This window comes from Hermetia illucens, chromosome 3 (genome assembly GCF_905115235.1).
Source record: "Hermetia illucens chromosome 3, iHerIll2.2.curated.20191125, whole genome shotgun sequence".
Classification (NCBI taxonomy): domain Eukaryota; kingdom Metazoa; phylum Arthropoda; class Insecta; order Diptera; family Stratiomyidae; genus Hermetia; species Hermetia illucens.
In genome coordinates, this window is record NC_051851.1 from 55,060,078 (window position 1) to 55,085,910 (window position 25,833).

General features: G+C 36.6%; 1 protein-coding gene across 16 annotated transcripts in view; it reads left to right on the plus strand.

Annotated features, from left to right (window-relative positions):
- LOC119651794 (protein lap4) overlaps nt 1-25,833 on the plus strand; it is a 460,994-nt gene that overhangs the window by 296,616 nt on the left and 138,545 nt on the right. For all 16 annotated transcript variants that reach the window (XR_005249491.1, XM_038055565.1, XM_038055563.1 and 13 more), the window contains one exon: nt 24,606-24,716. Coding sequence is in view for 15 of the 16 variants with exons in the window: in XM_038055565.1 (XP_037911493.1) it covers nt 24,606-24,716 (111 nt within the window). In the remaining variant the exon portion in view is untranslated. The remainder of the gene's footprint in view (nt 1-24,605; nt 24,717-25,833) is intronic.

Genomic DNA, 25,833 nt, shown 5'->3' on the forward strand with positions numbered 1-25,833 from the left:
ATTAGAAAACAAAATTTTCAAGCAAATATAACCCTTTAATCAAATTTCTGGAAATTGCGATATGACCGAGCATTCGACTGCATGACGGCGATTAGAGAAGGAAAGAGAAACGAGGAGGCATTTACAATGGAAGGGATGGTGATTTCACACTAAAAAGTAGTCTTATTAAGTGTGCGTTTACCTAGATTTAGAATAGCAGTAACGATTTATATTTCCTATAAAATATAATGGAATACGACACATACGTTTATAGAAGATTATATCTAGAAGTAACATATTTTTTAAAGGAATGAAATATTGATCCCTCCCTCTAGCTGAAGGATAATATCATCTCAACAAGAAAATTTGGATTTTATTCCAAAAATCAGTAAAAACCTTGAACAAGAAAAGATAAAAAAAATTGAAATCCATATTATAATAGAGGTCGAAAAAGTAAAATTGTGGAAATTATGGTTTTGATTTTTTGGTGGAGGGTGAAAAGGTTTGATCCACTGTTCAGATCGTCTTTTGATTTCAAACTTGTAGTGGGCAACTCCCATAAACAGTTCTAACCTCATTAGAAAGTTCAACTAGAGTTTTTCTCTTCACAATGCGGCAGCGGATAACCGCTCGACATTTTTCGCAAGATTATCCCGAGTCAAAAATTTTGAAGAAATTGGCCGCATTTTCAAAGAGAGAGATTCAACTACACTGCACTCTTTTCAAAGTGTCGGAAAACCGTTTCTTATGGTTGTGAGAGCCCCAGTGCAATTACTTTCTGGATGTGCCTCATATGAATTACACCTTGAGGCAAAAATATTTTTACATGAATTTTATTAACTCACAGTAAAAATGTTGGAAAATAATTTAGATTTTGAACTACATCATATGGTCGCCTTTAACGCGAATTGCGACCCCTGAGACTGTAAACGCGTCATATGTTGTTTACAAAAAATCTGTGGTATTTTGATCCATTCTTGGGGAATAGATTACTTGAGATGGTCGATCCTTAAGTACTTTTTAGTATGAGCCTTACTGTTTAATATGCCTCATTTAGAGAAACCCAAAGGGTTTGCATTCGGATTACAGGCAAATGACAGCCATTGTGTCGAAGAAATAGAGTGTGGATCGTCGCTATTCAGCTATTCTTAGTTGAGCCGGTTTTGTAAGACGGTGGTGAGTCTTCTTGCAACGTCCATGTTCCAAGGCGGAAAAGTTTATGGTTACACCTTGCAGAGCGCTATGATAAAAAGCTATGTTTTTCTTTGACGCCTCGGGCCAAAAATACGAGAGAGTAGCCGCGTAACCAATTGGATATCATCAGGGATGACGATATTTCGTAACTTTCCACTTTCATGCAAGCGAAGCAATTCCTTGACTTTTCATCTGAACTCTCTTCTATTGAGGTGTGAGTTTGTGTGGTAATTCAAGGTTTTGAGTTTGGTCTTATTCGGAAAGATACGTTGCTATTCGTTGTTGTTCATCTCAGTGGTCATATTCCAGCCACTTCGAACTGAATTTTATTCAATTCTAGATTCACTTTCCGATTCGTTTTGGGAGTTGTACATTGTCACTGCGGGAATAAGTTAGAAGAAGTATTAAGGGGGTCATCCCGTGTGAAGGCCGTTTTTTGCCTTTTTTTGAAAAATCGTTTTGGAGGACTGAATAAAGATAGAAACCATATATTTATCGATATCGCTAGTATATGTGATAAATTTTTCAGTTTGATATCGTAGCTAGTTTTCGGAATACGTGTCAATTTATGCACCCATCTCCAAAAAAGGTATTTTTCTGTTGCCACGCTGGAGGGCGCTGTGTTTCATCTGATAAAAAAAAACTAAACGGCATTTTAATGTGGACAATATTCCACGGTCCGCAAACTAGGATAATTAGAAAATATTAAAATGCCCCAGAATGAAGGTTTTTAGGAACGAAAGTCCAGATCAATGCATTTAACGACTCATTGTTATTCTGGGTCTCTGCTCCTAAACATCTGTTCAAGAAATCATCTCGTGACAAATCTTAGTAGATTGGTTTGATGACTGTTTGAACTTCTTCAGTCAAAGGTGCCTTCTCGTGGTGGAAACTATCCAGTTCTCCTTTAGCTTCCGCTGCGCGCCATTTGCACCAACTGTCCTCGCCTGCTGGACAATTTTGATGCTGAGGATTTTCGTATCTAGAACATTTATGGAAGAAAGTTTCCCAAATTTCTTGCTTCATTCCTTCTGTCGAATTTGCGTATCGACGAATAGCTAGCCCAAAAAATCTAGTGAGGTCGTTAATAACCTTATCAGTAAGTTTTCCAGCCCCTTTTCCACCAATGTCTTTGTGATTCTTCTTTGCATTTCTAGGCCGCGTTCTCATTCTTTTCTCGACATGTCCTACGCATTCCTTTTTTACTACCACGTATATTTTATCATTTGCAGAAATACCGGAGAAAACTCCGGCAAAATCCAACATACAATATACAAAACTTATCGCAATTGGAACATCCATGTTCATGCTTGCTAAAAGCTTCTTTGTTGATGTTGATGCGAAGTCCTTTTTCTTCTCTGATAAGTATCGATTCCCATGAAATACTCGTTTTCTAACGGGTGTATCATGTATTTTGGCACTAACTTCAAAAGCATGTCATTCGAAAACAAACAATCGATTTGAAAAATCCTTTTAATCGTACTTTATTCTGTTCATGATTCGTCGAAAAATACATTTACAGTACACTTAATGGACCATGGTCCTCGATTTTTTGTAGTGTGGAGCGAATGTTCCGAATCAGGTTTTGGCGGACCGATGGATCGATTTCCTTCAACTTTCTCTTGATTCGATCAATCAAATGTTGCTCGTTTCGAGCCTCCCAGCCACCGACGTAGACCATACGCTTGAGAACTGCCCAACAATTTTCGATTGCACGTGCCTGAGGTACGTTTGGGGGATTGCCCTTTTTCGGCACAAATGATATATTTTGCTCAGTCAGCCAATTCAATGTTTTTTTTTGCATAATGACAGCTTGCAAGGTCCGGCAAAAACATTATTTCGTCACGACCATGATGTTTTTCGATGAATTGCTTCAATTTCGGCAAGCATTGGCCGATATAAATGTCAGCATTGATCGCTTCTGATTTGTTTGATCGAATCAAAGGCTCTGAAACACCCTTCGATGAAATGGCTGCCCACACCAACACCTTTGGTTCAAATTTTGATTTGCCGGCATATTTAACATCATCTGGTGTTGCTTCAATGTTGTCAGTATAAAAGCCGTCGTTGCCACTCAATTCATGATGCGAGAATGTGAAGTACGATTCATCATCCAAAATTATGGATTTTCCATTCGCAAAGTGTTTGTCACGAAGTGCACGGCAGCATTTTGGTATTTTTTCGAGTTGTTGTTGTGTATATTTTGGTGCTCGTCGACGTTTACGATAAATTACGTTGTTTTTCTTCAAAATACGATGGACTGTATCTTTCGAAACACCAAATTTTCGTCCCAATTTGCGTGTTGATTGACCAACCTTGTTTTTCGCACTTGATAGCAGACTTATGACTGTTCTGGCACCTAATTTGGATGGACCACCGCATTGCTTTTTGTTTTCGGGCTCTTTACCATCGCGACAATCCTTCAGAACACGGAAAATTGTTCTGCGAGAGATTGGCTTGTCTTTGAACATTTCAAGAATTTCACTAGAACTTAGTCCGTCAAACATGTTGGCGACAGATTTCCGTAAATCGAGCTTGTACGACATTTTGAATGGATCTAACTGCACAATTTGAGTTTGACAGTTCAGTAGGAGTACAGTTAAGTGTGACAAGTGCATTGGTTTACATTTGCGTGTTTGTTTATGCAATCAAATAAACGCCTGAAGTTAGTGCCAAAATTCATGATACACCCGTTAGTGCGAGCATGACGTTGAACGTTAAAGCGATATCCCTTCGTACAATCCATTTAAAAAAATCACTGAAAACACAAACATCACAATACTTACAACAAAATATAACTGAGTATATCTTCAAAGCCTTTCAGTGCTCACTCTAGGCTGGATTATCCTTTTTATTCAAAACAGCAAATAAATTTAGACAATTGATTGGTTTTCCATCTTTTTACATTTATACTTGTGTTCAAATTTATAAGGCTCAGGTAAAAAAAGATTCAATGCTCTTTCTCATTCAGTACTCTAGCCGTGGCTGCAAACTCCTTACTTGTTTAACACTGTAATTTCTGAACGACTCGGAATATCGAAAAATCCCTTTGCCCACATATTCTCCACTATATATAGATACAATTCATGCAAAAAAATCGATTTCTCCAACCCGACACACGGGATGACCCCCTCAAAATAGGATAGAATAGAAATCGGAAACCTTTCCTTTTCGCTTTTCTTAAAAGTTTTGTTCTTTGCAGATATGTAAATGTGGGGGATAACTTGTCGTCTACGATCGCCCTATTTACGTTTCTTGCCTCACGTAACGGGGTAATTGAATCCTCTTTCCCCTAATTACTGGTCTCCCCAATGGAACCGGTATTATAATTATTCTCTCGAGTATTGCATTCTCTCGAGTGGTTGCATTGGTCTCTGTTGAGAAAGGCGTTTCTCTCGGTTTTGTAAATTTCCATACTTTCGACGACGTCTAATTTTCTTATGTCGCTTATGTTTCATCAGTCTCTTGGAAATTGTGTGTTTTGTCAAGACGATGTGCCTTGCTACCTTCGATTTGAAGTCTGTCGTCCCCTTTTTTCCGCCAATACTGCGTGCTCCAGGTGATCTTCGAGATGCATTTTCACATCCAGTCTTGTTTGTCCGATGTATACCTGGTTGCAATTTGCGCGGGTCTTACACCCCAGATTTGGACATTCGGGTGATTAGTTCCTTGGTTGATCCCAGAAGAGTTTATAGCTGATTGTTCCTGCTGCTAGTTCAACCATGTTTTCTCGGCTTTTGTTTCAATGGAAGATGGAAGATAAATTTGGCTGAATTTCACAGCTTCTTTTGGGCTGTTGATACGGAGTAAGCTTGGTGAACGATTGCCGTTGAGGAGTCCTCTTCCATTTGTTGATCAAAGCGCTGATGGTCTGGTCGATGTATCCGTTCAGTCTGGCATCAAAAATGTGTTTGGTCTTTTTCCCACACCCTACGAGGTGCCACTCACATGCCTCTTCTAAAATCTTGGCATCAAACCGGCCGAAGTTAACTTCGTTTCCATTTCGTTTATTGTAGGTGATTTCCTTCTACTTCTTTAAAATACATGTTGGCGATATCCATGTGTTGGCAAGTGTATTGCGTTGTTTAGTTCAGCTAAGAATTGTGAATACACATTTTAGAAGATAGCTTTTCCACGGTTTTTCAATCTAAGCTATTTTCTGGAAACCTCAAAATTCAATAGTTCATCTGGAAACTGCTTTTGTTGGGGTTCCTGGCAAAACCGTTCCATATCGTAACGGCTTAAAAAAAATTGGTATACATTTTTTTTAAAAAAAAACTCAAAATTTGGCTATAATCAATCAATCATCAAGTTTTAATTTCGCGAAAAAAAAAATCCCTGGAAGCTTATTAGAATATCTAATAAAGTTACACTCCCATAAAAATTAGTGGAGCTAAGGGATCTCCCGACTCAAAAGTCAAGCAGATATTGTGTTCCTATTTCTACCGATAAAAATCATAATACGATATAGCTTTTGACGGTACTAAAGATTCTTACAATTTGAATATATTTGGACCGTTTGAAAAATTTGCTTCCATAAAATGTTATTCTTGTATAGTTTAGAGAGTTTTGAAACCAAATCAAATGTTTAAGTAAAGTGGCAAGGTCATATTACCCCTTATGTAAGCCTGCAATGTTGGAGTAGTACATTTTCACATAAATTTAACCAAAATATACGACTTGCGGTTTCGCCGGGGCAGTAGCAACTCATCAAACGCTACCTCATTTCCTGCGAGCAGCGGGTACAAGGTATTTGCTCTCTCGGCTAAAGCCGACTTGAATTTTGTTTGCAATTGAGGGAGCCCTTAGTCCATCATTCACTTGATGGCGGACCTGTCCACTTGAAACTTTTTCCTACTATTTATAGTCCACGGACTGCCGGTTTTGGACTAGCACCCAATTTGTAAATATACGATTTGGAGATTCGTCCGGGGCAGAGCCGTTGCTTCACCTCTGCCCTAGGAGTAGCGGGTCCGAAGTGACTACAAGCTGATATTTGCTCCCTTATATAGGATGGTTGTGATGCCTTTATATGCCTTGAAATATTCTCCACCTCGAGCAGATACTCAAAGATAAAATATCATATTACATACGCAAAATAGATAATAGTGTATTATTATATTTGCAGAGATCCCCTTAAATTCATCATAGAATCAGCAATTTTCCAAGTAAAATAAGCTACAATATGTAGCATCATACTTAAAAGTTTGGTGGGTATCCTATTATTATTAATAAAATTATGACAGATTAGTTTTCTTCCTATGTATGAAATTACTATCCCCTAAGACAAAGTGTCAGTATCAGATCGAAGTGAATAGTGGGAACATTCTCATGCATGCATATACACTATAGGCAGTGTACAGATGCAACCTTCGTCCAGCCAAGTTTACCGTCTTCCATTTCTTTTATATAAAGTCCTGATTTTAAATATTGCTTTAACCTTAATCTAAGGTTCTGCATATTCCTATAGTTTTTATTCAATAATTCTTGACGTTGCCCCGAATTCATGTGGAGAAAAGTTAAAAAAAAAAAACGTCAACCGTGGCTGTCGTGCCCAACCGGACTGACAGATTTCACTAAAAAAATTTTATTATTCATCAGCTCATAAACCATCAGTTTGCCATAATTTTGTCATTCTGACTGAATTCAAACTAGTGAAGTACTGATCCTGTAGGGTAGGTCATACAGCTTCCGTCACTGCTTTTTTCCGTGAATTCGATCAGTGAACTCTTCAGGCAGCTTGCGCATATTGGCACATATTACGTATCTCCACATGCATATGAAGATTATTGATATCCTCTTATGATAACACCTTACAGTAAATCCTAAGAATTATCTCCCATGAAAATATCCAGAGATATTTTTTTCGTGTAAAAAACATTCTTTTTGTATTCTTCTGAATCCTTTCAAGAATCCAAGAAACCGCTGTTGCATCATCTCTTGAAATAACGAGCAACAGATGTTTTGCCCCAGTCGCATTGAGAGATTTGTATAAAAGGTAATCTCAGAATGCAATGAATAGACTTTGTGGAATTCCAGAAATTTAAAGAGTTGTCTTTCTAAGCCATGGCTTCAACTGAGCTTTCAGAACTTTGTATCTTCCCTCAATTCGAATGAAAACAAAAAAGCATTCATTCATCTCCATTTAATTAAGATAAAATCAAAACCAGGCGATGCTAACGTTAGCTCGGAAGCTTTCCGCTGCACTGTGTTATTGTATTGCTCTAATACAGGGTAGTAAACACTAGAAGTTAAACAAACGCGAGGATACAAACCGAGAGAAAATGATGAAAATCCAACAACAGAATTGGCCAACTTAATTGGAAAACATTCCAATAGAAAAGATAAACAATAAGTCTCAGAGCAAATTTAATTTTCTGTGTCCGTTCCAGTTTCAGGATGTGGAAACTTGTGAAATAATGTCAAGGAGAAAAAGATGAAAATGTATATCTGCAGTACGAACATACGCAAAGTTGTCTGAAGATTCAGTTTAAAATTTAACACAGAAGACAAATCGAATTAATGAAAAACAGAAAACACTAATTGAATAAACTTGCTCAACGTTATTTTGGTAATGAGCCTTGGGCTGAAAAATAATCCAAAAAGGAATACTCCTGTCAAGTGAATATAGTGGATGAACGAGCATATTATCAGCTTATTTTAATTTTCCCCTCGGGATTCCAAATTTAAATGCAAAAAATTCGTTTCCATATGAATGAGTTATTTTCAGTTTTACAACATCTGGTGTCAAGTGCAGGCTGCCCCGGAGATGCCTTGCCCATTTAATCAAGGCACCTAACCATGCATATATGTATGTAGTTAGCGACTATTCATTTTGTTATTCAAATTCATTACGAGGAAAGTTTGTTTCCGGTCAATGGTTTATGCTCACTAGACATTTATTTCCACATTTTCATCTGCTTTTTAAGTTTATGAAAACATGATTTAAACTTCATCCATGACAAATCTGCAGATAAACACGGAAATATTCCCTGTTAAGATGGAGATCTCAGTTGATTTTCCTTCTTTAATTGTTTTTCGTTAAGTGGCAATTCATAGAATTCTCTTAAGTTAAATACTTACTTTTCTCTTACAGTGGATAAATGCTCTTGTAATGGGGTGCAGGCTAGCAACAGTTTGCTTTTTCAACTGGAAATTGGAATTACATTTTCAGTATCTAGTTAATTTATTTTCTGGAGATATTTACTTAGGAAGGGATTTTCTCTTTCTTCCGTAGGTTCGTGTTAACATTACCAGTAGGTGTTATTCCAAATTACAACTTATTTTCCAATTAGCTTACATGTTTTGAAAGTAATGGTAATTGATATGTAAATGCGGAGGCAAAACTAATTTTTTTACATATCTTTTGGGCGGGGTCGGTGCATTTGGTCAACCTTTTCCAGAAACCAAAAACCACTAATTAATAATTGCATATAAATATGCCACTACACCACTTATTACCCAGATATTCTCTTGAAATCACTGTCCTCGAAATCGTTCTTTAAGGCGGGGAAGAAGCAGTTAAACGTTGTTTTATTGTCGCAGTCTTGGACAAAGGGAGTTGGTTATATTGGCCCCTGTTCTAGAGGGTTAATCATGATGATTCTCGTAGATGTTAGTTAAAAAAAAGTTATAACCTTCCGCGGAGGGTTTTTGCTGTTGATGGTCTAAACTGTCGACTGATCCTTGGTGTCTGGATTTTGAGCACCTCAAAATTTTCCCACAAAATGTCAAACCGCTTTTTTTCTGTTCATCGTTTTACATGCTCCGTACCCCACGTATGAATACCTTTTCCGTAGAAAGCTTGTGATGAATATATATTCAGATTCTTGTGACCTCGACTTATCATCATGCAAACAATCTTTAAGGTGGAGAGATATATATTATAGTTAAGAATAATTATTAATTCTAAATGAAATTGTGGGAGACTAACTTTAAAACACCCATTTTTAAAGTTTTGTGTAAACACAAAACCTTATTAAAATCGGTTTACTGTCTGTTTGTCTGTCCGCCACACGCATTTTTCTCGGAGACGGTTGTAGTGATTGTGACCAAATCTGGTAGAAAGGTGGGAACTGTGAACGCTCACGCATATAGTGAGTTACATCCTTTTACGTCGAATTTAAGGCGGGGTTCCCATACGTGCAAAAGGGGGGTGTACATTTTTTTTCACCAAATATAGTGATGTGGGGTATCAAATTAAAGCCCTCGGTTAGTACTTTTCGAAGCCGGTCTGAATTTTGACATTTGTTGGAAAGGTGGGAGTGCGGGGGGTTGAAAGTGATCATTTATTTAACGGATCCATTCTCAGGAACTATTATACTTAACCGAAAAATCTGAAAAAAGTCAACAGGCTGACACTGTGTGGTACCTAGGCTCCGAAATATCTTCCATACCGATAAAGTTAATAACAGTACATTACTATAATTTTTAGTAATTGGCAGGAAAACCTCCCTTAAGTTCCTCCTAGGATCGCGAAATTTTGCAGTAATGTAGGCTACAGCATAGAGCATGATCCTACCAAATCGCACTATTACTAACAAAGTTATAATAGGACAAAACTGTCGCTTCTGTGCAAATTCAAGACTTTGAATGTCAATATCACTTGAAAGTGGATATTCTCACATAATATATGCGTATATTACGTGTTACATACTAATGGGACAAATTCACACTCTTTATAAAAGAAATACACAAAACCTTTCATACCTGAAACGCCTAGCTTCCGGTTTCCCGACTTGTTTGTAGTAGGCTAAATTCTTCGCATTTGCAGATAATAATACAGGAAAGCCCTCAAATGATTTATTTAAATCGCTTTCTAAAAAATAGAGGGCAATGGAATTTTTAACTATGTGCCAATAAACTGTCATGCACCCATTGCTCCTCACATCTTCTACTTTCTCTTCGGCCTTTGTCCAGTTCACAAGCGTGGTCGCCTCGCCGTGATCAGTTTCGCCATTTTATTTTATCAAATGCCTAATCTGGATGAACTCGCGAGGCTTTTAAATCCCCATCCAGCATATCAAGCCACTGTTGTTACGGACGGCTTTTTGGTCGCCTACCATTGACTTCGACGTTTAGACCAATATTGGCAAGTGAATTGTCGTTAGCGTGAATTACGTGACCATACCATCGAAAGCGATTTTCTCGCAGTTTTTCCACGATTGGTGCAACCCCATATTGAACGCGGATATCCTCCATTGTCTTTTACAGTCGGTCAACATTCAAAACTATAGAGACGACAGCAGGCAGACGGACGACATTGCGGTAAATTTTAGATTGGGGATCTTCGCTGATACGTCGATCACAGAGAACACCAGTTTTGGAATGCTACTTCATCCAGGTTGCGTTAATGCGTGAAGCAATTTCATTACGCAGTTCTCCATTGGCTGATTGGCCCGGGATATTTAAACCGCTCAATTCTGGGATTGAGAGAATTGAACGATTTACATATCTCGAGTCAATGCTATCAGCTAATGGAGAACTGCGTTATACTCCTCACATAGAGAAACACAAAACCTTTTATATCTGAAGCGTCAAGTTTCTGGTTTCCCGACTTGTTCGATTTGCAACTTAGGCTTGTCATCTCTGCTAAGGGAATGCATTGAATGATTTCATATATACATATATGTGCAAGTTAAGTAAAGGTATTATTAATGTTGCCATCATTATGAGGGTTTTCAATCTATATCCATAACATAATAAAGCATATGATAACATAAGGCTTTATTATTAGGTTTTTGCAGATGATATATCGGATTAGTTAGTAAAATTTCTGACAATTCTAATTTTTATGAAAATTATTTTTATTAGTGGAAGTAGGCACCAGCAAATTGGAGACACTTCTTTTAACGAGATACATACAAGGGTACTTATGTCAGTTTCGTAGATATCCAACTTGCCAGTGTGAGGAATTTTCTCGAATGTGATTTTAATGGTTACTTTATTGCTAAAATGTTTTCCCTAAAAAAAAATGAACCAAATTTTTCAAAAAGTGATAGTCGGGTGAATATGGTGCTTGAAGTAGGGTCTCATACAGGATTTTGTTGAATTTTTGGGCCGTTATTCTGAATGAAGCCTCTAGGCCGCTCAATATGAAATTTCTCATTCATTTCATCGAGTTGTGTACAGTACTTTGGCGCATTAATGATTTTACCACGTTGCAAAAACAGAAAAGTGGATCTCCAGTTACAGACAATGGCTTTCTCATGTGGTTTGGCCAGTTCGATATGATCTGCGACGATTGGCCGTACATTATTGATTGGATGACATTATTCCGTGCAAACGTGGAAGAGCAGAAAACTTCAAATTCGGATACGAAGTTCCGTGTTCTGCTCAGTAAGTTCATGCGGAACTCACTTCTCCAGCTTTTTTACTTTTCCAAGCTACTGCAGGTGCGGGGAAACTATTGAATAGTGTATGTTTGTCTATAATGTCTTTTACGGATGTATGTCTAACGATTTCTACTAGCGTTGTCGATCCATGATATCGGTTTGCCAGGTAGCTCATTTTGTAAGGTTATGCTACTGATTGACGTTTTTCGAACCATTACTGTATGGTTTGTTCATTTACTGTGTCTGGTCCAAACGGCTTGCAAATATTTCTGGTGGCCTCCACTGCATTGTGACCAAGTTTAAATTCATGAAGGAACAGTAGTCTCTTCTCTTTTATCAATGTGCTCTGTTCTCTTTAGGCTCTCTTAGCACATGAAAGGAAATACTCTCCTACTCGACAACTTCATTGTCGTCGACCAGCGGGTGTTCCCAAAGCCACCCTTTGCCTGTATTGCACCAGCTATCATTTAAGTTTTACTCCTATATTAGCTTCGCTAATTGTTGAGCACTGTTTTGGATGTAATGCTTTAGTTCCAATGATGTTCCATGGGGTTAACATCTGGGGACTGAGTCGGCCTATCTCTAGACTCTAGACTGTCTAGACCAACCCATTGCGGTAATTGATTTGTAATAGGATGAGTTAACTTGTTCGAATTTAATACCATTCAAGTCGGTATTACCGAAAATGTGCGTTAATGGAGGTATATAGCCAGTTTCTAACACATTTATATACTTTACACTGTTTACCCGACCTTTACAAAAGACCATTTGCCCGATGCCACTAGCACTCATGTATGTTAACCGCATAAAGCTGTTTCCTCCGTGCATAACAGGGGCCGTCTGATAATATTCTTCAACAATAACGTCTCACGACGACGTTTTTAAACCTGCGAAAAAACAAAAAACTCCTATTTCGGAATTTGGTCGTCATTTTCATAATTCCAGTTAAAACATTCAAGAGGGCTTTCTAATATTATGTAAACGATCGTTTGCAAATTTATCTCAAAATTCAATCCGTCAGACCGCATAACATTCTACGAATTTCGCTCTGTGCAATGCTCACGTTATAAACCCATTCCAAGCGATTCTTTTTTGTCTTACTCGAAAATCTACGGTTTTTTCGAGCTACATAACCGTTAAGATCCACTTCGGGAAGTTCTTTTCTTCGGTACGAGCACTAATAATTTTTTTTTTCCGGTAGATCCTTAGCAAGCTCAGATAATTTTTTAAGATGATTAGCAGGCTCGCGAAAAAGTTCTCTGTTCTGGCATGTCGCGTTTTCCATCCGCTTTTAATCTATTATTGTGGCGACCTGTCTCAGTAAACGTTTTGCTGACAGGCTGAACTGCTCACCGCGAACACTCCACTAACTTTGATATTTGAACATGAGACTTCATTTTTCTCTATCTTTGCTCATTTTACCATTTTCGGAAACACAACGGGGAATTATATTACTGCACATTGAACTTAAGGGTGGTCTTCATACACGTAAAAGGGGAGTGGAGTATCAAATGAGACGTCTAGATTAGTAGTTACCGAACAATTGTTTGCAAGGAGTTCCGGGTCCGAAGTGGGTCAATTACTTCAAGGACTCGTTCTCAGAAACTAGCGAAACGAAAAGTCTGGAGAAAAATTGTGGCTGTCCGTGCGCATGGTATCTAGGTCCCATACTTGAAGCTTCCTGTTTTCGACTCGTGATTGACAAAAGGAAAATGTCACGCTGACCTGAATGCAATTGCGGGGAGAGGGGGTGTGGTCAGTTTTTATGAATCCCGTAGCTTTGCAGCCATCTCCTGCAATCTGCACAGTGCAAACGGGCACATTGTTTTGTAGAAACAGCGGCCAATACTAAGTTGTTGATTTTTTGAACATTTTCTTCGATCACTATCGTTACTCTATGAAGTATTCAAGTACCGACATTTTTGCAAAAATTTGTTTCAGCGTATCGATTGTCTCGAAATTATGAGTCATCCCTAAGAACTTTAGGCTATGTACTTATCAGCCTAATTCTAATATAAACTTCGGAATTAACTGTCATGTCTAAGAAAATTACTTCCTGCCGTCGTAAAGATTATAGTTAAAATAATTTGGGAGCATAGAAAAGAATATCTTGACAACATATGGTCGGTTTTTGCTTTAGATCATCCTGTTTTGAGTACATCAATACCATTCAGATCGTTGTTGCGTAGTATGCCGAGTTTAGATCCCCGTCTTATTTGCTCTGCACCCATTTCGAGAAGGCTTTCGCAAGCGTCAACTAAGGGTGTATTGGGAGTGCTCTGTGCAAGAGGGGCATCCCGCAAAATGACGCCTGCTGATTTCGATTTGAAATCGAAAGTGGAGTCCACCAGGATTGTATTCTATCACCGATATTTCTTCATATGATTATCGGCGACGGTAACTCTCATGTTGCTTTAGTTGGAGGAAGTGGATGGATTTGCTAGACAATATCTTTCCTACTACTGCCCTAATGAAATTAGGTTGATTATTCACTGGCTTGTTATAGCTCATGGCTTATTGAGTTGTGAATTTAGACTAACAAACCCTGGATATGAAAGAGGAGGCAGATAGAGTCGGACTAATGATCAACACTAATAAAATCAAGGTTCTCGGTCTAATTGATAATTGCACTCTTCCCACTTACATTAATGGGTAGAAGAGTGAAGGCGTTGAATATTTTGTATATCTAAGTGTAGTTTTTGACGATGGCGGCAACGAAGTTTATGTCCTTCGGCGCACTAACTGCCTCAATACCAAAGTCAAGTCCCGTTCCGTTCCGTGCCAATGTTTTCTCTGTACTGTTATGTGGGGACAGAACATGGAACGAAGACTCTTATCTGAGATAATAAGAAATGAAGAATTTCGTCTATACGATCAGATATCCCAGTGGGGCTGAAGACAAATCGCAAGTGGCAGCGGATAGGTCACATATTGTGGGAGAGCGATAATTCCATTGCTGGTTATGCCATTTAAAAGAAGTCGATACCAATGATCCGAAAAGGATAAAAATATCTGAAAAATTGTATTTTCTGTCTGATTTCGACATTCCATTATACTTGTATTAACAGAAATAGCGGCTTAAAAATAAATTCAATTATTCAATTTTTCTAAAGGCTTAATAGGAACCAATACGAAAAATGGAAAACTCTCTTTTTTTTTAGATAAAATATATCAGAAAGTAAAAACTTGACATTGAAATAGATATCCTTTCAATTAGGCCATATTTTCGTCTGCTTTGCCTTTACGTAATTAAGAGTTCTATCTGCTTATTGATCATTACATTTCCTGCCTTGGAGGAATTCATGCTTTTAATTTCAGTCCATTAAAATCTACCATTCACCTGTTTCTAATTTTATTTTTCCAAAAGCTCTTATCGTTGCTTGGGGAATTTTTGACAATCAATCTGAAAAAGTTTCAGATTCTGGTATTAGGTTTCGCTTTTTGTCAGATTTAGAATTAATTGAGCGAGTGTTTTAAATTCAATTTGGTTTTGATAAGTCCGCGAAGAATTTCTCGTCTATCTGTTACCAGAGTGGGATGAAATTTGGTCTAGACTTTGTATATGTGAAGGTCTTATTTAGAAAAGTCTAAATTCGTAGACATTTTATCCATGAAAAGGTTAAACAATCTGTTGAAAGAGTTTGTAAATGGATGATTTAATTTCCAAGATTTTTTTGCAACTTTGGGTATATTTTAGGGATGAAGATGCTCTCAGGAATCCATGGAATATGGCGTTAATTGAAAGTAACATTCCATAAATGCTGCAGGATGGAACCAATTTCCAATTTGCAAATATCGTTAACTAAATGAATGTTTTTCCATTAGGATATTGCTTGGTCCTTATGTTTCTCCCTAATTCAAACAATATTGCATATACGCACAAATCAGAGATGTAAGACAAATTGGATGGGTTGTCTTTATTAATTGATAAAAATTAAAATTGATTAACAACAACAATGCTTGACATATCTTTCTTAAAATGGATTCCTTTGCGGTGAGAGCACTAAGCTTTCGAAACGGAAAATTCCTGTTCCATCCCACTGGTGGTATTCGGGATCTATTATCGAACGCTAAAAAATTGACTCAGCTGTAAATTATTTTTTAACTAAAACAGGATAGTAGTAGTACGGGTGAGTGTAAAACGATTCCAAAATGAAGTATTTGAAATATTGTACAATCAATTGCTTTTGATAATACGCCTGCACTCAAAAGTAAAGCCATTAAAAGCCGTTGAAAACACTATAAAAAAAAATTAAGTGTTCATTTTGTCTTCAAAATTTTTATTAATCATCAGTTGAGGAGGGTCCTTCATAATTTTTATTGCTACACTTTACGGTGAATTTATCCTGATTAGCAACCAAGCGTGCAGAAGAACTTCTCCAACGTCCTGGTTTCGTTTTTAGTTTCGAGCTTTACTTCTGGTAAATTTTCTTAGCGGAAAATAATTACCAAAGGGAGTGTCCTCGAGCGGAGAGTATTACCGGGAATTATTTATTAAAGCTTGCAGAGAACTATGAGATTGTCTTCCGGTTGAAATTTTGGAAAATGAAAATAATTAATAATCAATTTACGGAAGCTTTCATAGCAGATATATTATGCTATGGATTTTCAATTTCTTTCATTGTAATAGTTACTTAATGGTTGGAATGGTGGAAGTTCTTCTCTGATGACTCTTAAATTGCCGTTACTTTATTCCTGTGTCTGCCATACCCGATTCATTATAACATTTCCATTGGCGAAGGACGTTGCACAATTTCACCTGCTAGAAAATATATATAACATATCCACTGTCGTTTTCCCATTTTAAATAGCTCACCTGCGGGTATTTCACCCGTTCTATTTTCAATGGCTCTTTTCTAGATATGTATAAAGCGATTTGGCCAAAGAAGCAAATGTCATCGGACTAACCTCATGTCGCTTTTCTCGGTTTTTTCAAATGAACTATGAAGAGGCTTTCTCCATTGAAGAAATAGCAGGGGAACGGAGATCTATTCAAGAGAATTTAAAACGAAAACTAGATTGTCTTTTTCAATTAAATTTTCATGATGTTACCTTCTCGATAAAGTATGTTTACAGGTATATTTGTATATTGTATATTATGAAAATACCCTTCCGGTTACACTTCAAATGTTTGCTTTTCTTTCTTGATGGAAAGGGAATTAGTAAATTTGTAGGAGTTTTAGTAACTGGAGGTAATCAAATATGAAAATTTGATATGAAGTGAAAATTTTGGGAAATATTTTTGTTCAAATTTAGATTTTATTGCCCTTTAACTGGTTGATGTTGAAATTGCAAACTATTGTCAAGTGCTGCGTTCTTTGCACATTAGTTGAACAAGCGTTAATGCTCTGTCTGTTATTTGAATCAACCCTTGCGGGAGCATCTAATTTCAATCAGACGTTATTGTGTCCAACTTGTACTTACATACAGCATATGTGCAAAAGGGGTCCAATAATTTGGAAAAATAAAGTTCAAACAAATAGTGGTTACACTTTCTGTATTAAATTGGTAAATAGTTTAATTTTTCAACCAACAGAGCCTAACATAACATAAGGTAAAACAAAAAGCAATAATTTCACTTTGGTTCTTCATAAAAGTTATAAGACTCATCAAGGGACCTAGGACCAGTTTTGCACCAACCTTAGGTGTGTTTTTGTTTTATCCTATTTGGCATCATGGCGATATCGATTGCCATGCAATCGATATGCAGTCTGACAGTTCATTAATGCCCTTTTTTGGTGTTGTATAGTTACTTAGTTTTTGTTTCGAATGTGTCCAACAATTCTATATAGGATTCAAATCCGGGGTCTGTCCTTGCTACTTTAAAACGCAAAGTTTACTAAATGCGACCCATTCCTTTACAGTCAAAGAGCCGCAGCCGCCACCATGCTTTACCGTTTGTGTTTAGTGCCATGCCTTACCATTTGATTGGAAACGATAAATCTTGGTTTGGTAAAAACAAATAACCTTTAAGTAGTAAAATAATGGTAATGGTTATATTTACCAACCTATCGCTAAAAAGAGTGAAGAGGAAGGATGGGGAGTCACGTCAGTCATGGCCCTAAAACTGTTGATTTTACTATCATAATTAATTTTGAATTTTTAGTCCAAATCTCAAAAGATGAGAGGATCGGAAGCGTATGTGGAAGGAATGGGAAACTTACCCCCCTCCCTTTCAAACTGCGTGTAAAAATCGCAATGATCATACCCCTCAATGTACGGTATTTGAGCTATTTTGATTTCTTTCTCTCTTTAAGGGGGTCATCCCGTGTGTCGGATCCGCGAAATCGATTTTTTTTCTGGCATCAATTGAACCTGGATATAGTGTAGAATATATGGGCAAAGTGATTTTTTGATATTCGGAGTCGTTAAATACGCAATACTTCACATGCCAGATTTATGTCAATCGCCGGAATAAAGCGCGTATTTATCGGTCCGAATGACGTTCGAATGACATCACTAGAGGGACAAGAATTGAAGTCAAGGCTGTACATGTGTTTCTTCAAGAAACCTAAGGTTTATGGACTAGGGATAGCAGATTAATGATCAGTTAAGATTTTATGGCTAAAAATCCCATTCTATTTTTTAAATGCGTTTTTCTCGAAACTGCATGTTGAAAATCGGCTGCCACCGTAGCCCAAAATCTATCCAACGAAATTCTTTGAAATTTTCACCAGTTATTCAGAACATATTTCTACGCTCCGCAAACTAGGATAACTGCGATTCATTCAGTACTTTTTTTTTGTTCATTAAAGAAACACCAAAATTCACAAAAAAAAAGTTTAACACGGCACCAAAGCTTTTAATATTTTTTAATAACCCTACTTCGCGGACTGTAGTTAAGTCTGTACGTTAAAATGCTGTTTACTTTTTTCCTGTAAGTTGATCGCAGCGTCCTCTAGCATGGCAGCAGAAAAACCCCTTTTTTGGAGATGGGTGTATAAATTGCTCTGTATTTCAGTAAAGAACTATGCGATCGGGCTGGAAAAATTACTATGCACGCTCAAGATATTATTAAATCTATGGTGAAAAATTCGTATTTGTATCTTTATCCAGTTCGTTACAAAAAAACAATTCAAAAAAAAAACAAAAAAAGGCTTTCACACGGGATGACCCCCTTAATATTGTTAAAAGGAAGCCTGGGTTCAGACAGATTTTTTCGGGTACTCGCGTACACCCGGGGTTAATTTTGTTAGTTCTTCGCCTTTTTTACGGGCTTTGTTTTTCACAAAATATGGTCATGTGGGATAGCAGATGAAAGGAATCGATTAGTACTTTTCGGAAATGATCTTATGTCTGACATTAGGTGAAACATAGGGGAGTGGGGGCTCAATGTGTATGCCACAAAAAGCAAGACAGGTCTCTTTCTCAGAGCCTACTCAACCGAAAAGTCTGAAGAAATCACAGTGATGCATTTCTACAAAATCTAGGCCTCAAAATACATCCCGTCCCGATAATTCTACAAATAAAAATAGTATATTACTATACTTTGGAAATTTACTTGGCAACCTCCCTCGTCTTTATCCTAGAAGTATAAAAAAATATAGGACATAAGTTCGGAAAGTTTGAAGAAAGTTTGGACGAAATTTCACTAGAGAAGTTGAGGCTTCGTATCGGGTTCGTGAACAATTTCTGTTGAAAGTCTTTTATCCACCGTTTACCTACAATTTCAACGATTGATGCATTCAGTATTATTTAGTACTTTTACAATGCTAACACTTCCACAATTTTTGACTGAGGATAGTGTTAGACTGAGGATAGTGTTAGATATATTGCTTTAAATCTCTCTCCTTTTGTTGAGCTTCGAAACAGCATGTTGTATAAATAAAAGATGAGTTTAAAAGGAGATTTATGTCTCCCATTATTGCTTGCAAATACTTTATTGTTGGCTTTATTCATCATTACTTGGAATAAAGCGCTTTCTAGTTAATGTTTTTTGTAAAATAAAACCTTATTAAAATTGGTTTACGTTTTTTTCGAGAATGAAATCCATTGTCCATACTCATCTGTAATCGAACTTGCCTATGTCGGACTCCTCTCAAGTTTACTTCATAATCTCATCGTTTGACCACCGTTCATGGGGCTTTTACTCCCCTTTTTTTAACTGCTCTTACTGGTTGTATTAGTTGCTGCTGCGCGAAACGGTGTTATTTGCATCATTTTCTGTCTTTTTGCCGAACTCAACGTTTTCACTGCTAAACGAAATCCTAGTTATGCCTCCAAATTTTTCCTTTTATGTATTCACCGCCCTTTCTTCATTTGGTCATTTCGTTCGCTGAGTTTGTGTATTTATGTTTGTTTGTTGCTTGAAAATTGGGGTACCTCGTCCGCTAAAATATCTATCAGGACTACTTTTATTGATATATATTTAGTTGGGATGTTATAACTATAAATCTCCATCTATTCAGTGAATGGTACCATGCCACATTGAGTTTATTCAAAAGGGGATATGTTTTTTCTCTGTTGAAATATAGTCATCAAATGGAAGGTCTTGATTATTATCACACGATACAACTCGAAGTTTTGGAATTGGTTACAAAGGGAGGGAAGTGGGTGTGTGATAATGGGCGGTAATAAATCAATTGTCAATTTTCACAAATTGTCAACCCGAAAAATCTTACTTAAATCAACTGTTAGCGACGTTCAATTACCTTGACCTTTTTCTGAAAGTACTTGTAAAGATAACGCATTCATGGTGAATTTTCTTTTTTAATTAGTAAATCGTATCATTGCAGCATGTATTTATTTAAAATTGTGCATTTTCTCAACCATTCATAAATGATATAACCAATTATCTTCTTTAATTTTAATTGAATTTTAAATGCAGAAAACAACATTAAAAAAGATTTTAATATTGAATTGCCTTTCGATCCCTCTGGATAACTACTAACAGACTACAAACAAGATTGTTGATCGTTTGACTTTTAATTTTGTCCCAAGCACCCTTGACTGCCCTTTTCAACTCTGGCATGTTGTTCAAATGGCGCCAATTGTCGTAATAGTCTTGATCCGCGATCTCCCATAGATCCATAGATCCCAATCCAGAATTGGTACTTTTTTAGGGGCAAACCAGTCTTTTGAAGACCGCGACGTATGAACTGCTGCATTATCATGAATAAAAATTAGCTTAGCCGATCGAAACCGCCTCAAATACGGCAACAACTTATGACGCAGAATTTCTAGATAGGCTTTGAAATTGATTCGGGTATGGATGAACGCTGGCTCTAAGAGCTCTTTGTTGCATTTAACGCCAAGTTAAAAATTGTATGCTTTGTACAATAGCTTAGGAGTTGCCGGCGACCAAAATAAGTTTGCGTACCGTAAGCTTTGGAGTCAGCCAAGCACTAAAATCATATAACCGACTAAAACAACTAACATTTTTTGTGATTGTATCATTTATCAAAAACCTATCAAGGATCGAAATTCACAACCGATACCAGCTACGAAGATGAAATCCGCGCACGATTGTTGGGAACCAACAGAGCCTATTCCACCTTACGAAAACTGTTCCGCTCGAAACGTCTCACCATAGTGTACAAGACTATGATCTTGCCAGTCCCCATGTATTCCTCGGACTTGGGTTCTTAACAAGAAAAATTGTAAACTCTTAACAGCGTTCGAGAGAAGAATCATCCGAAGAATTTTTGGTCCCCTACATGAGGATGGACGATTCCGTAGCCTACACAATGACGAAATCTATGAGCGATACAATAACCCTCCGGTTGTGGATAAAATCCGGCTCAATAGGTTACGGTGGGCGGGTCACTTAATCCGTATGGATGAAGATGATTCCGCCCGGAAAGTCTATAAGGGCAATATCTATTATAGAAAAAGAAGACGAAGCAGACCCTGCCTGAGATGGAGCGATGACGTAGGTCAGCACGCTAGAAAGCTTTTAGGGATATCGAATTGGTGGACCTCGGCGTAAAACCGGGATGCCTGGACTTCGTTATTAAGACAGGCCTAGACCGGATACCGGTTGTTACGTCGTTGATAATGATAATTATCTATGAACGGTTGAAAAAATGTAGGTGATACAAGAAACGGATTTAACAAACAATGCAGGAAAAATGCGTTATTTATGCAAGTACTTTCAGTATGAATTCTAAGCTAATTGAACGTTTGTTAATGTAATTATAAGAAAAGTTCGAGCAAAATTACAGTTGTTCTATCATTTATGAACGTATTGTGCGATTTTTACCAATTAGTAATCTTAATTTCTCCGAATAATTTTCATGTCAAATACAAGTTAAATTTGCCAGAGAAGCTTACATTAAGTCTAAGATACCAGCTGAAATCAAGCATCCATAAAAAATTTATTTTGCAGCGATAATGCCTATCATTGTCGTAATAATGCTTCATCATTCATATGTGACGATGTCAAAAAATGTATGGATTCAATTTATTAGAAATTATGACTTAAGACGATTTCATAGACAATTTTTCATACAAAGCTCCGTTATTTGTCAACTTATACCTACACTCATCGACATAAGATTTTATTTGGCTGAAAAATTCTTTTTACAGGATGTTATTGAGACTTCGCTTATTTAGCAGAGAAATGTATTTGTTGGTACATTTATTATTTTTAAATGAGGGTGGTGGTAAATACGGAGGTTTACATATGAAAGGCAGAAATAGAGAAAGTCTCAATTTCCTTTTCAAGACAATATTTTCCCTTTTTAATGTGTCGATTTTAGTATGAAAATTTACAGCGTTCAAATTCTTTATACTAAATTGAAAAAAATCATTATTTATAAAACCTTACATTAATTTTAACAGTTTTACTTTTCTAACATGTCCACTTTTGCTTTTATGACAGCTTCAACTTGCCTGAACAAGTTGTCCGGTCTGACAAGAGGGGAGTGGAAGGGTTGGGATAACCCCGGGCCCGAGCTTTCTCGGGGGCTCGGAAAAACAATTTCAATTCAATTCAAATTCGTACAATTTTTACCTAAGCTCGGTATAATTTTCACCGGAACCCAGTTTTTCCGCATATTTTTCACCCCAGTTCAGGATTTCCTATCTTTGGCCCTGTAAGCTATCATCTAAAGTTATCAATTTTTCTGCTTAAATTTCGTTCTGCCACATTCTTTGACTCGTTTTCTTTCTATAAGCTCGATGTGCAGAACCAGAGTCGCCATGGAATGGTGAATTTCTCACAACTTCAGTTAAGTCCTCGATTGCTGCAAAATCGTAGTCTTCGATTATTTCTTGGTACACAGCAATGTTCATATATTCTTCTAGGAGAATTAAGGCGATTATGCCAGATGAAATCCTAGACCATTATGTAAGGGGAATATTTTGATGGTGGCTGAACGCGCGTTTCGATCTTTCATTGAGTCCAGTCAAATTGACTTTGGACTCATTCGAGGAAAAGGCTTGCCTTAAATCTTCTTGAGTCCAGTCTTGTCGTTTTTACTTCATGTCGAGCTTCTCTTATTCGCATTGAGAAAGTCGCTTTTTTGTAGGTCGGTAGAACTGATAATCATTGAAGAATCAACGAAATGTCCTTGTGTTTACGCGTTTTTAAGGTTTTGTGTAAACACAAAACCTTATTAAAATTGGTTTACTGTCTGTCTGTCTGTCCGTCACACGCATTTTTCTCGGAGACGGTTATAGCCATTGGCACCAAATTTGGTAGAAAGGTGGGAACTGTGAACGCTCACGCATATAGTGAGTTACATCCGTTTACGTCGAATTTAAGAGGCGGTCCCCATATATGCGAAAGGCGGGTGAAATTTTTTTTTCATCAAATATAGTCATGTGGGGTATCAAATTAAAGATCTCGGTTAGTACTTTTCGAAGTCGGTTTTAGTTTTGACTTTCGTTGAAAAGGTGGGGAGTGCGGGGGGTTGAAAGTGGTCATTTTTTTAACGAACCCATTCTCAGAAACTACCCAACCGAAAAATCTGAAAAAAATCAGGGGGGTGCCACTATATGGTGCCTAGGCTCCGAAATACCCTCCATACCGATACCTGTTAAAATAAAGTTAATAATAGTACATTACTAGATTTTTTAGTAATTGACAGGAAAACCAGTATAGAGCATGATCCTGCCAAATTTGGTGAAAACCACACTATTAATAATAAAGTTATACTAGGTCAAAACTGTCGTTCTTTGCAAATTCAAGACTATGAATGTAAATATTACTTGAAAGTGGAAATTTTCACATAATATATGTATATTTTACGTGCTACATGCTAATGAGACAAATGCACACTCAAATCTCTTTATAAAGGAAATACACAGAACCTTCCATACCTGAAGCGCTGAGCTTCCGGTTTCCCGACTTGTTAGTTGAAGCTTCGATCTCGACTCTCAATTTCGTAGTAGAGTTAAAAAGCGTTTTCTTCAAACTTTTTGGTATCATACGCTTCCGGAAAAGATAAATCACGTAGTCTCCTTATTGTTGAGTGTATATTTGATATGGAGTCCTTTTTTATTGTAATCTCGAAATAATTAAATTAAAAGTAAACTTATTATTGGTATATATGTACATGTGTCAACTTAAGGCGTTTGAAATGATTTCTGCTCAAACATTATCACTAATCAAATAATAATTAAAATATAAAAGTACACTACATTCCAAACTTAGGTATTATTAAGAAAGAGAATTTTAAAACTGTGCTTAGTTATTTCTTGACTACAACTGTATGGATATAATTATAAGAGATATTTTCTTGTAGTGAATCCTGGGTTAAGAAGTTACATCATGGGGTTTACTTGTAGTTTTAAGAATTATTTCAATGAACAAGATACTCAAATAATTTCATGACTGCTTGTTCTCACAACCCACGGGTTTAGAATTCAAAAGAAGACTCTTTCAATAGATATTTTCCTCGCAATATTTAGTATATTTAGTTCAGTATCTTTTTGCTTTTATTGGTACACTGGCACGCATTTATTTCGCTTTTCGTTTACCTGTTGTAAATAATCGCAATTTAAGTCAGACATTTCTGTAAATATTGATTACATTTTTGTATGCTATCACTAATATTTTATATAATATACTTTTACTGTGTACTAAATTCTATACTGTCTATAATATGTATTGAAATGGAAGTATATTCATATTATATTTTTACTGCCTTCTAGGATGTAGCATTACCTAAAAATCAAGGATCATTAGGTTTTAGTATTATTGGTGGCACCGATCATTCCTGTGTTCCCTTTGGTGCCCACGAGCCTGGAATATTTATTTCACATGTAAGTACAATTTATTTTTCTAGATACAATAAAATGATATTATTTTTTACAAAATATTGAAATGATATGTTTGGTTTTCGAAATATTTGACTGAATTACTCTCTTCAAATGCATTCATCCAAAATAAAAAGATGCATATTTAAATTTATTGTTGATATTAGTCTAATTTCGTTATTCGCGGAATTTTCCCGTTTATAATAGTCCAGATATCTCGTAGGAAAACAAATAGAAAATTCAAAATTTTATTTCAGTTGTGAATTTAATTGAATTCATTCGACATAGATAATCAAATTTGATATATCAAACATGACCGATGCTCTTGCCAATTCTCCTGCTTGACTTCATTTATAAACAAGCCTAGGAAAACAAAATATAAATATGTGTGCACATACATATATGATTATTGTTTGTTCACAATTACCGTGGAATTTTCCGTATTGCTGCGCACATTGAGTTCGAATTTATTTCATTTTTTTCCCCATGGGGCCCCCACCTCCGGCCAGAATTACACAACGAATATGTAATATAATATCGCCGAACATATTATTCAAAATAAAAAAGATCATTATAAAATACGGAACAGGTTGTAAGGCTGCTCCATAAATGCACGTTGGTTTATATTTTCTAATAAATGAAATGAATCGTAAAGTACATAGGGAATGACGATAGAAGCAAAGAATCCTGGAAAAGAAGTGTTGATTGATTTTTGATTTCATTTATCTAATTTTGCCCTACCGGTTGATTAGGATTACGTTGCGAAGTAAAAAGCAGGAATTCTATCTGGTTCACTCGATGCTTGAATATGGATTGCTGGCCATTTCATCTTAGTATTGACAGTTCTGTTTGATATTAATTTTTATCATTTTTATCAATCATTGAAATCCTTAACTTTTAGAGAATATTATGTACTTTTTATTTCTGTTGGCATTTGTTGCCAGCTGAGATACTGTTCTCAGAATCTATTCAGCTGAACAATCTGGAAAAAATAAACGATGATAAGTTACAATAATTCCTAAATTTACTGAAAATCCCCCTTAAATCCACCTTACAATCAAAATTTGCCTGTCGGCTTTAAAGAGAATTGAGAGTCGAAGAAAATTATATTTTTTAACGTCTA